The sequence below is a fragment of the Talpa europaea genome (genome assembly GCF_964194135.1).
Source record: "Talpa europaea genome assembly, chromosome: 11".
Lineage (NCBI taxonomy): Eukaryota > Metazoa > Chordata > Mammalia > Eulipotyphla > Talpidae > Talpa > Talpa europaea.
This window is the reverse complement of record NC_140078.1, coordinates 19763200-19776141: the sequence shown is the minus strand read 5'-3', so window position 1 is coordinate 19776141 and position 12942 is coordinate 19763200. Positions and strand designations below refer to the sequence as shown.

At 39.8% G+C, this 12942-nt stretch overlaps 1 protein-coding gene across 3 annotated transcripts in view; it reads right to left on the bottom strand.

Annotated features, from left to right (window-relative positions):
* The window catches only part of ZNF341 (zinc finger protein 341), a gene marked incomplete at both ends in the record, with an annotated part of 48898 nt that overhangs the window by 21695 nt on the left and 14261 nt on the right, over positions 1-12942 (bottom strand). For 2 of the 3 annotated variants that reach the window (XM_084247461.1, XM_084247460.1), the window contains one exon: positions 11973-12168. In XM_084247461.1, the coding sequence (XP_084103587.1) occupies positions 11973-12168 (196 nt within the window). The remainder of the gene's footprint in view (positions 1-11972; positions 12169-12942) is intronic. The other variant, XM_084247459.1, reaches the window with a different exon arrangement.

Here is a 12942-nt window from a genome sequence, read left to right as displayed (position 1 = left end):
CTTCCCAAACATGAAGAAGGAGCTGAAAATAGACATACAAGAAGCAAGAACACCAAACTTCCATGATGAAAGGAAAAATACATCAAGACACATAATAGTAAAGCTCCCAAGAATCCAAGACAAGAAAAAAATAATGAAGCTGACAAGAGGGAAGAAACAGATAACATACAAAGGAAAACCGATCAGGCTGACATCAGACTTCTCCGAAGAAACACTACAGGCAAGGAGAGAATGGAGGGACATAATCAACAGACTCCAAGACAACAAATGCCAACCAAGAATACTCTATCCCACAAAGCTTTCCTTCCTCTATGAAGAAAGAATAAGGACCTTCCCAGACAAACAGAAACTCCGGAAATTCATTACAACTAAACCCCCACTCCAAAAACTACTACAAGGAGTCCTAAAGCCAACAGAGGGATGAATAAGAATGAAACAAGACAAAAATAAATAAATAAACAAGCAAACAAACAAACAAATAAAACCAGAAAAAAGACAAACACAATGGCAAATACAAATGCTAACATATCAATATTAACTCTAAATGTAAACGGACTAAAACTCTTCAATAAAAAGACACAGAGTCGCAGGCTGGATTAAGAAACAAAACCCAACCTTTTGCTGTCTCCAGGAAAGTCACTTAACTACAAATGATAAAAATGGACTGAAAGTAAAAGGATGGAAAACAATCCTACAAGCAAATGGACCAAAAAAGAAGGCTATACTTAAATCAGATAAAACAGATTTCAAACTCAAAAAGGTAAAAAGAGACCCAGATGGTCACTACATTATGATCAAGGGGACAATACTTCAAGAAGAAATAACACTCATTAACATATACTCACCAAACGAAGGAGCACCAAAATATATCAGACAACTATTATCATCTCTGAAAACAGACATCAAAGAAAACATATATGTAGTAGGAGACTTCAATACACCACTATCAACAATGGATAGATCAACGAGACAAAAAATAAGTAAGGACGCTAAACCTCTAAATAAGGATCTAGAGTTCATGGGCTTAACAGACATCTATAGAACACTAAAACCAAAAAAATTGAGTACACATTTTTCTCAAGTGCACATGGATCATTCTCCAGAATCAGTCACATACTGGGACACAAGCCAAACATCAACAGATACACCAAGATTGAAATCATACCAACCATCTTCTTTGACCAGGAAGGCATCAAATTAGAAATAAACCATAAAAAGAAGGCAAGGAGCTCTCCTACCTCATGGAGATTGAAACCCACACTACTGGAAGACCACTGGACTAACGAGGAGATCAAAGAAGAAATTAAAAAATTCTTTGAATTGAATGACAAGGAGGACACCAATTTCCTAAATGTATGGGATGCAGCAAAAGCAGTAAAAAGAGGAAAATATATAGCAATGCAGGCTCATATCAAGAAACAAGAAAGAACGCAAAGAAACAACCTAATCTCGATTTGGGGGGCGGAGCAACATGGCGGCGAGGAGACGCTGCGAGTAAGATCTCCCATTAAAAAAAGTTAATAGGGAGGAGAAGCGGCAGGTCCCAGTGAGAACTGGGACACGGAAGATAAACGGGTGACTCCAGCAAACTACCCGAAGAAGAAAGTGGCCATAAAAGAGGACTAGAAGGGAGGGAAGCGCAGAACCCTGCTCCCCTCCCCCGCCCACAGAGGCAGAGAGGAGGAAAACAACAAACCAAAACGACCAACAAGAACAAACGACGCAGCAAGCGTGACTGTGAGTGGAAAGGAACTATTGCAGCCACCACACCCCGTGAACGGGAGCTGAGGCGAACCCTGCAGGATTCGCCGCGGCGGTGAGCGAACGGCTCCGGGCGCCATTAGAGAAGAACAAAGACCCCGGGAGACGCGCACACAGCCCGGGCTGCCGGTAAGCTTGCGCGGAAAAGCGGAAAAGCGGAAAAGCGGCGCGCTTGAAAAGCAAATGCAGACCTGGATCGCGGCTGCCCAGGTACCCGCGCCTGCAACCTAGGCTTGCGGGGAGACACGCGGAGGTCCTCACTGAGGTGAAGGTCCCTCCCTGAGTAAGCAGGAACCAGGCGCCCAGGCACGGGAGCAGGTGCAAAAGGCGCCATCCCCGCGCCACTGAACTGGGCTACAGCCCGCGTCCTGGAACTGAGGGCTTTGAACTGAGACCCGGGGCACGAAAATTCGGGGCGTGGGTTCTCCACGACGGTGGGGCACAAGGCAGACACAGCACCCCAAAGCTGTTGAGATGTACCCTACTATTCCCGCTCTGTTCCCTGTCCCACGGGGTGGGGGGAGGCGAAAAACAGCCCCCCAAGGACAATAGGAGAGATCTCTGGCGCCACCTAGCGACCAGGAAAAAAAAAGTCACTAACACCCCATAGAACAGGAAATTTCTTAAGACTGCTTGAAAAGGGCAGAAGGCTTCTGGAGGACCCAGTGGCCAGCCGGGAAGTTAGCCCACGCCAGGCCCCTTCCGACCAGCAGTCTGAGCCCACAGAGGGAGCAGGCACCCACGTCCGGGGCAGACCGGGTGCGCAGAAGAGTGCGCCTGAAACCAGAGGCGCAGGGACTGCATCCCGCTTCGCCATTTTAGAACAGGGACATTTCTTCAGTAAAAACTGCCTAAAACCAGCAGAAAGCTCCCCCAGAAGACAGAGATGGCTCCTGGAAGAGCCAGAGGGGAGCGGAGAAGTTCACTCAAGATGCCAGTCAGTCCGAGCAACACAGTGTCCCAACGCATATGACAAATTAGAAAACAGACAGTAGGGAGTAGAAGAACCACACGCAACCTAACAACTCCTCAGGAAAGAAGCACACCACAAAAAGAAAACCACTCCCCAGATTGCAACGACAGCAACTTGGAAGAACTTCTGAGCCTTCCAGAAAGAGAATTTAAAATTGCCATGATTAAAAAAGTGATAGATCAGAAGAAGGAAATTGAGTCCCTAAAGAGGGAAGTAAAAGAAATGCAGGAGATCAAAGAATTAATGGAGGAACTAAAGAACTCTGGGAAAAACAATAAAAGCAGAATAGATGAAATGGAAGAACGAATAAGTACTCTTGAAGACACAGAAATAAAAAGAACCAAAACAGAAAAGGAAAGAGAAGTACGAAGGAAAAAGAATGAAGAAAGACTTCGGGAACTATCTGACTCCATGAGGAAAGGAAATATGAGTTATAGGAATTCCAGAAGGAGAGGAGAGAGATGTAGGAACAGAGAAAATATTCCAGGAGATAATTGAAGAGAACTTCCCAAATGCGAAGAAGGAGCTGAAAATTGATATACAAGAAGCAAGAAGAACACCAAACTTCCACGACGAAAGGAAAAACACAGCAAGACACATAATAGTAAAGCTCCCAAGAATCCAGGACAAGGAAAAAATAATGAAGCTGACAAGAGGGAAGAAACAGATAACATTCAAAGGAAAACCAATCAGGCTGACATCAGACTTCTCTGAAGAAACACTACAGGCAAGGAGAGAGTGGAGGGACATAGTCAAAAGACTCCAAGAAAACAGATGCCAACCAAGAATACTCTATCCCGCAAAGCTCTCTTTCCTCCATGAAGAAAGAATATGGACCTTCCCAGACAAAGAGAAACTCCGGAATTTCATTACGACTAAACCCCCACTCCAAAAAATACTACAAGGAATCCTAAAGCCAGAACCTCAGAGGGACGAATAACAACGAAAGAAGACCAAAAAAAAAAAAAAAGTTATTAAAAGAATAAATAAATAAAATCAAAGGAAAGACAAACATAATGGCAAATACAGATGCTAACATATCAATATTAACTCTAAATGTAAATGGACTAAACTCTTCAATAAAAAGACACAGAGTTGCAGCCTGGATTAAGAAACAAAACCCAACCTTTTGCTGTCTCCAGGAAACACATTTAGCTACAAAAGATAAAAATAGGCTCAAAGTCAAAGGATGGAAAACAATCCTACAAGCAAATGGGCCAAAAAAGAAAGCAGGAACAGCTATACTTATATCAGATAAAACAGACTTCAAACTCAAAAAAATAAAAAGAGACCCCAATGGTCACTACATTATGATTAAGGGGACAATACTTCAAGAAGAAATAACACTCATTAACATATACTCACCAAACGAAAGAGCACCAAAATATATCAGACAACTGTTGTCCTCTCTGAAAACAGACATCAGAGAAAACACATAGTAGTGGGAGACTTCAACACACCACTATCAACAATGGATAGATCAACAAGACAAAAAAATAAGTAAAGAAACTAAAGCTCTAAATAAGGACCTAGAGCATTTGGGCTTAACAGACATCTATAGAACACTAAACCCAAAAAAAACGGAGTACACATTTTTCTCAAGCGCACACGGATCATTCTCCAGGATCGATCACATACTGGGGCACAAGACAAACATCAACAGATACACCAAGATTGAAATCATACCAACCATCTTTTCTGACCACGAAGGCATCAAACTAGAAATAAATCATAAAAAGAAGGCAAGGAACTATCCTACCTCATGGAGATTAAAAGCCACACTACTGGAAGACCACTGGACTAACGAGGAGATCAAAGAAGAAATTAAAAAATTCTTTGAATTGAATGACAAGGAGGACACCAATATCCTAAATGTATGGGATGCAGCAAAAGCAGTAATAAGAGGAAAATATATAGCAATAGAAGCTCACATCAAAAAACAAGAAAGAACTCAAAGAAACAACCTAATCTCGAAGCTCAAAGATCTAGAAAAAGAACAACAAAAAAACCCCAAAACCAGTAGAAGAAAAGAAATAATAAAAACCAAAGCAGAAATAAATAAAATTGAAACTAAAAAAACAATCCAAAATATCAATGAAACCAAGACCTGGTTCTTTGAAAAAATAAATAAAATAGACAAACCCCTAGCCAGGCTCACAAAGGAAAAAAGGGAGAAAGCACAAATACACAGGATCATAAATGAAAGAGGAGAAATCACAACGGACACAGCAGAAATCAAAAGAATAATCAGTAACTACTATGAACAGTTATATGGAAACAAGTTCAACAATCTAGAGGAGATGGACAAATTCCTACAACTCTACAATCACCCAAAGCTAGATAAAGAAGAAATAGAACACCTAAACAGACCAATTACAAGCCGTGAAATTGAAATGGTAATCAAAAACCTCCCCAAAAACAAAAGCCCAGGACCTGATGGATTTACAAATGAATTCTACCAAACATTCAGAGACGAATTAGTGCCTGTCCTTCACAAACTCTTCCAAAAAATTGAGAAGGAAGGGACAATACCAAACACGTTCTATGAAGCCAATATTACACTAATACCAAAACCGAATAAGGACAACACAAAAAAGGAAAACTATAGGCCAATCTCCCTAATGAACACTGATGCAAAAATCCTCAATAAAATTTTAGCTATCAGAATCCAACAATGTATCCATAAGATAATTCACCACGACCAAGTTGGATTCATTCCAGGGGCACAAGGATGGTTTAACATCCGAAAATCAATCAACGTTATCCAACACATCAACAAAAAGAAATATAAAAACCATATGATAATATCAATAGATGCTGAGAAAGCTTTTGACAAAGTGCAACACCCATTCATGATAAAAGCCCTTGAAATTCTTGGGATACAAGGAACATACCTCAACATCATAAAGGCCATCTATGACAAGCCAACAGCCAGTATCATTCTCAATGGTGAAAAGCTGAAAGCAATTCCATTAAGATCTGGAACAAGACAAGGATGTCCACTCTCACCACTGCTTTTCAATATAATACTGGAAGTCCTAGCCAGAGCAATAAGACAAGAGAAAGACATCCAAGGAATCCAAATAGGAAAAGAAGAAGTCAAACTATCACTATTTGCAGATGATATGATAATATACATAGAGAACCCCAAAATCTCCACAGAAAAACTAATTCAACTCATCAATCAATTCAGTAAAGTGGCAGGATACAAAATCAACACGCAAAAGTCAGTAGCCTTCCTATACACAAACAATAAATCTGAAGAAGAAGAAATCAAAAAAACCATCCCTTTTATTATCGAAACAAAAAAAATCAAATATTTGGGAATAAATCTAACAAAAGAGGTAAAGGACCTATACAAAGAAAACTATAAAACACTGTTAAAAGAAATAGAAGAAGACACAAAGAAATGGAAAGACATCCCCTGCTCATGGATTGGAAGAATAAACATTATTAAAATGGCCATCCTACCAAAAGCAATATACAGATTCAATGCTATTCCAATCAAAATCTCAATGGCATTCTTCAAAGAAATAGAACAATTATTGATGAAATTCATATGGAATCACCAAAAACCCCGAATAGCCAAAGCTCTACTGAAAAAAAAAGAAGGAAATGGAGGCATCACACTCCCAGACTTCAAACTATACTACAAAGCCATAATCATCAAAACTGCATGGTATTGGAACAAGAACAGACATACAGACCAATGGAATCGAATAGAAAATCCAGAAATAAACTCACAGATATATGGTCAACTAATCTTTGACAAAGGAGCAAAGACAATGCATTGGAGCAAAGAAAGTTTGTTCAATAAATGGTGCTGGGAAAACTGGGTCGCTACATGCAAAAGAATGAAGCTTGACCACTACCTCACACCATACACAAAAATCAACTCAAAATGGATTAAAGAACTAGACATAAGACCTGAAACCATAAAATACATAGAAGGAAATATAGGCGAAACACTACGGGATTTGCACATCAAAGACATATTTACAGACACATCACCCAAAGCAGTGATAGTGAAGACAAAGATAAACAGCTGGGACTACATCAAATTAAAGAGCTTCTGCACAGCAAAAGAGACAATAACAAAAACAAAGAGAAACCCCACCAACTGGGAGAACATTTTTGCACCCAACACTAATGATAAAGGACTGATCACAAAAATCTGCAAAGAGCTGATGAGACTCAGCAACAACAAAGAAAATAATCCAGTCAAAAAATGGGCAGAAGAGCTAAAAAGAAACTTCTCTGAAGAGGAAATGCAAATGGCCAACAGACATATGAAAAAATGTTCAACATCACTTGTAATCAGGGAAATGCAAATCAAAACTACCATGAGATACCATCTCACACCAGTGAGAATGGCACATATTAAAAAAACTAGCAACAACAAATGTTGGCGAGGGTGTGGAGAAAAAGGAACTCTTCTGCACTGTTGGTGGGAGTGCAAACTGGTCCAACCACTATGGAGAGCTGTGTGGAGATTTCTGGACCTACTAAACATAGAGCTTCCATATGATCCAGCAATTCCACTGCTAGGTATTTACCCAAAGGACACAGAAACATCAATTCCAAAGAGCACCTGCACCCCTATGTTTATAGCAGCACTGTTTACAATAGCTAAGCTTTGGAAACAACCCAAATGCCCAAAAATAGATGACTGGATCAAGAAGATGTGGTACATATATACCATGGAATATTACTCAGCATTCAAAAAAGATAAACACATGCAATTTGCAGCAACATGGATGGCGCTGGAAGGGATCATGCTCAGCGAAATAAGCCAAAAAGAAAAAGAAAAATACCGGATGGTCTCACTCATAGCAGGAATCTAGAAAACTTAAATAAGGGACCAGGAAAATGAATATGAGAAAGTGAAAATCAAAATCAACAAAAAACTATGAACCAGAGAAACTTTTTGGGGGGTAAGGGGCGGGAGGGGAAGGATTGGGGTCAGAATGGGGCGTTTGCAATTGTATGGGGGAATATAAAAATAAAATTTATAAAAAAAAAAAAGAAACAACCTAATCTCACAGCTCAAAAAACTAGAAAAGAACAACAACAAAAAAAAATCCTAAAACTAGTAGAAGAAATAATAAAAATCAAAACAGAAATAAATGAAATCGAAACTAAAAAAATAATCCAAAAGATGAATGAAACCAAGAGCTGGTTCTTCGAAAAAATATATAAAATAGACAAACCCCTAGCCAGGCTCACAAAGGGAAAAGAGGAGAATGCACAAATAAATAGGATGACAAATGAAAGAGGAGAAATCACAACAGACACAGCAGAAATCAAAAGAATAATCAGAAACTACTATGAACAGTTATATGCAAATAAGCTCAACAATCTAGAAGAGACAGACAAATTCCTACAACTCTACAATCACCCAAAGCTAGATAAAGAAGAAATAGAACACCTAAACAGACCAATTACAAGCCGTGAAATTGAAATGGTAATCAAAAACCTCCCCCAAAACAAAAGCCCAGGACCAGATGGATTTACAATTGAATTCTACCAAATATTCAGAAATGAATTAGTGCCTATCCTTCACAAACTCTTTCAAAAAATTGAGAAGGAAGGGACAATACCAAACACATTCTATGAAGCCAACATTACACTAATACCAAAACCAAACAAGGACAACACAAAAAAAGAAAACTACAGGTCAATCTTTCTAATGAACACTGATGCAAAAATCCTCAATAAAATTCTAGCTATCAGAATCCAACAATGTATCCATAAGATAATTTACCACAAACAAGTAGGATTTATTCCAGGGACACAAGGATAGTTCAACATCCAAAAATCAATCAATGTAATCCAACACATCAACAAAAAGAAATACAAAAACCATATGATAATATCAATAGATGCTGAGAAAGCTTTCAACAAAGTACAACACCCATTTATGATAAAGGTCCTTGAAATTCTCGGGATACAAGGAACATACCTCAACTTCATAAAGGCCATATATGAAAGGCCCATAGCCAATATCATTCTCAATGGTGAAAAGCTGAAAGCATTTCCATTAAGATCTAGAACAAGACAAGGATGTCCACTCTCACCACTGTTTTTCAATATAATACTGGAAGTCCTAGCCAGAGCAATAAGACAAGAGAAAGACATACAAGAAATCCAAATAGGCAAGGAAGAAGTCAACCTATCACTATTCATAGATGATATAATAATATACATAGAGAACCCCAAAAACTCCACAGAAAAACTAATTAATCAGTTTAGTAAAGTGGCAGGATACAAAATCAACACACAAAAATCAGTAGCCTTCCTATACACAAACAATAAATCTGAAGAAGAAATCAAAAAAAACATTTCTTTTATTATTGAAACAAAAAAAATCAAATACTCGGGAATAAACCTAACAAAAGAGGTAAAGGACCCTATACAAAGAAAACTATAAAACACTGTTGGTTTTTTTAAATTAATTAATTAATTAATTTTTAATTTATTTATTTATATAAGCACTGTGTACAGTCAGAAGCACGGGAGGGTGAGAGAATTCACCAGAGCCAGAGCAGGGAGCAGAGCAGGCAGAAGGACCGAAGTACACTGCTAAGGGGAGCAGCGGGCGGCAGAAGAGGTCTGCGCGCCATGTGGGACCCTCCTCTGGTGGCCGAGGAGCAGCCGGGGATCGAACCAGCGCTGCAGAGGCAGCGGGCAGCCTCGCAACCCAGCGCTCAACCGGGGCGCCACCGGGGAGGCCCTATAAAACACTGTTAAAAGAAATAGAAGAAGACACAAAGAAATGGAAAGACATCCCCTGCTCATGGATTGGAAAAATTAACATTATCAAAATGGACATCCAAAAGTGATGTACAGATTCAATGCTATTCCAATCAAAATTTCAATAACATTCTTCAAAGAAATAGAACAAATTTTGATAAAATTCATATGGAGCCTCCAAAAACCCCGAAAAGCCAAAGCTCTCCTGAAAAAAAAAAAGAAGGGAATGGCGGCATCACACTCCCAGATTTCAAACTATACTAAAGCCATAATAATCAAAACTGCATGGTATTGGAACAAGAACAGACACAATGGAACTTAATAGAAAATCCAGAAATAAACCCACAGATTTATAGTCAACTAATCTTTGACAAAGGAGCAAAGAATATGCAATGCAGCAAAGAAAGTTTGCTCAATAAATGGTGCTGGGAAAACTGGGTTGCTACATGCAAAAGAATGAAGCTTGACTACTACCTCGCACCATACACAAAAACCAACTCAAAATGGATTAAAGAACTAGACATAAGACCTGAAACCATAAAATAGGTAGAAGGAAATAAAGGCGAAACACTACATGACATGCACCTCAAAAACATCTTTACAGACACATCTCCCAAAGCAGTGATAGTGAAGGCAAAGACAAACAGCTGGGACTACATCAAATTAAAGAGCTTCTGCACAGCAAAAGAGATAATAAGCAAAACAAAGAGAAACCCCACCAACTGGGAGAAAATTTTTGCACACAACACTAATGATAAAGGACTGATCACAAAAATCTACAAAGAGCTGATGAGACTCAACAAAAACAAAGTAAACAATCCAGTCAAAAAATTGGCAGAAGAGCTAAAAAGAAACTTCTTCAAAGAAATGCAAATGGGGGCCTCCCTGGTGGCGCAGCGGTTGAGCGCTGGGTTGCGAAGCTGCCCGCAGCCTCTGCGCCGGTTCGATCCCCAGCTGCTCCCCGGCCACCGAAGGAGGGTCCCACATGGCGCGCAAACCTCTCCTGACGCCCGCTGCTCCCCTCAGCAGTGTACTTCAGTCCTTCTGCCTGTTCTGCTCCCCGCTCTGGCTCTGGTGAATTCTCTCACCCTCCCGCGCTTCTGACTGTACCCAGTGCATGTATAAACAAAAAAACAAACAAATAAATAAAACATGCCTCTATTTAAAAAAAAAAAAAAAAAGAAATGCAAATGGCCAACAGGCATATGAAAAAATGTTCAACATCACTTGTAATCAGGGAAATGTAAATCAAAACTATGATGAGATACCAGTGATACCAATGATACCAGTGATACCAACTACCAATGAGATACCATCTTATACCAGTGAGAATGGCACTTATTAAAAAAACTAGCAACAACAAATGTTGGTGAGGATTTGGAGAAAAAGGAACTCTCCCACACTGCTGCTGGGAGTGCAATATGGTCCAACCACTGTGGAAAGCTGTATGGAGATTCCTCAACCTACTAAAGACAGAGCTTCCATAAGATCCAGCAATATCACTCCTAGGTATTTACCCAAAGGACACAGAAACATTAATTCAAAAGGGCACCTGCACTCCTATGTTTATAGCAGCACTATTTACAATGCTAAGCTCTGGAAACAACCCAAATGCCCAAAACTAGATGACTGGATCAAGAAGATGTGGTACATATACACAATGGAATATTACTCAGCATTCAAAAAAGATAAATTCATGCAATTTGCAGCAACATAGATGGAGCTGGAAGGGATCATGCTCAGCGAAATAAGCCAGAAAGAAAAAGGAAAACACCAGATGGTCTCACTCACAGCAGGAATTTAGAAAACCTAAATATGGGACCAGGAAAAAGACTAATTATAATAAAGAAAAAATCAAAATCAACAAGCAACTATAAACCAGAGACACACTATAGGGGGTAAGGGGAGAGGAGAGGAGGGATTAGGGTCAAAATAAGAGGGGTGGGAATTGTATGGGGAAGATAACCAAAATGAAAATGCATACATTGTGCAAAAATGAAAAATGATGTAAAAATTATATAAAATAAAATATAAAAAAAAAAAGACAATCCCCACTTTCCTTTGCAATTAGATAATAGTGATGTGACTTAAGTTTTGACCAAGATATAAGCAAAAGCATCATAGAACTTTTGGAAGTTGAGAGACATCTATTTTATCTCACTGCCTGGAATATAAAATTGCTAACTGGAGCTAACTTTACACAATGAGGCATCCTGATACTAGAAGCCATGCTCTAGGAATGACAAGGCAGAAACACAAAAGAAATGTGGGTGTGTATTGACATCGGCAAATGATCTGCGGAATACATGCCGCTGGCCTTGTTTTGCACAGGAGAAAAATAAAGTTCTATTATTTTTTAGCTACTCTTACTTCGAGTTTTCCATCACATGCAACCAAACTTAATCCTAACCACCATAAAAGTGAAGACTGTGCAGTCTATGGACAGGTCAATGTTGAAGATGCCCTTGGCCAGCTGCAGGCCCACCTTCTTGGAGTCCACTGGCACCTTTGACTCGTCTGGTCTTCAGTGTTGGTGGGGAGTCAAAGGTCGTCACTGTGCCCCCGGAGGCACTAGTCATGGGGGCGGCAGGATTTGGTCCTTTTGGTTTGAATCCCTGTTTCCCAGGGCTATACACCGGAGGGGTGGGGTACACTGGAGCCTCCACACACTGGTTTGGCACCTAGAAGGACAGCACATTCAGAGAAAGACATCTATCTGGGAAGGGAGAAGGGAGAGCTGCTCCAGCCAGGGGGACCCTCACTGTGGCTGTGGCTGACCTCATCCACTCCCCAACTATATCCCCATGCTAAGTTCTCCAAGTGGCTATGAGCCCAATCACTCCCAAGACTGCTTAGAAGTAACTTCATGAAGACAGACAGCCGTCAGTCAAGGTTCAAATCCTGACTCCACTATTTATCACCGAAGTGACCTTGGACAAGTATTTTAACTTTTCTGTCTCAGTTTCCATATCTGTAGAATGGGATTAATCATAGTACCCCTCTCATTGGGCTGTTCTGAGGATTAAGTGAGTTAATATCTAGAAAACTTAGAACAGTACCTGGCATATAGTAAGTACTCAATAAACATGAGCTGTTGTAATGATCATTACCATAGTTAGTATTTTGCTAGCACTGAGGAATCAGGAAGTTAGAAGGGTCTGTGTTCTCATCAGCAATTTCACTTCTCACTCCCCCCTCTTGTGACACACAAGCAGCCATCCCTCAACTGAGAACAGACACTGAGGCCATACGAAATTACCAAATGAATTCCAGGCCACTCAAACTTAGTTAACTCTAGTGCATTGTGAATAATTCATTTACGTATTCATGTATTTCATCATTCATCGGTCTTCTGGGCTAACCTAGCCAAAGTTTTGCTCCCTAGCCTCCTCTGCTTTGCTTTTCTCCTTAGATTTATTATCTAATGAATTATGTACTTTACCTACTTATCTTCT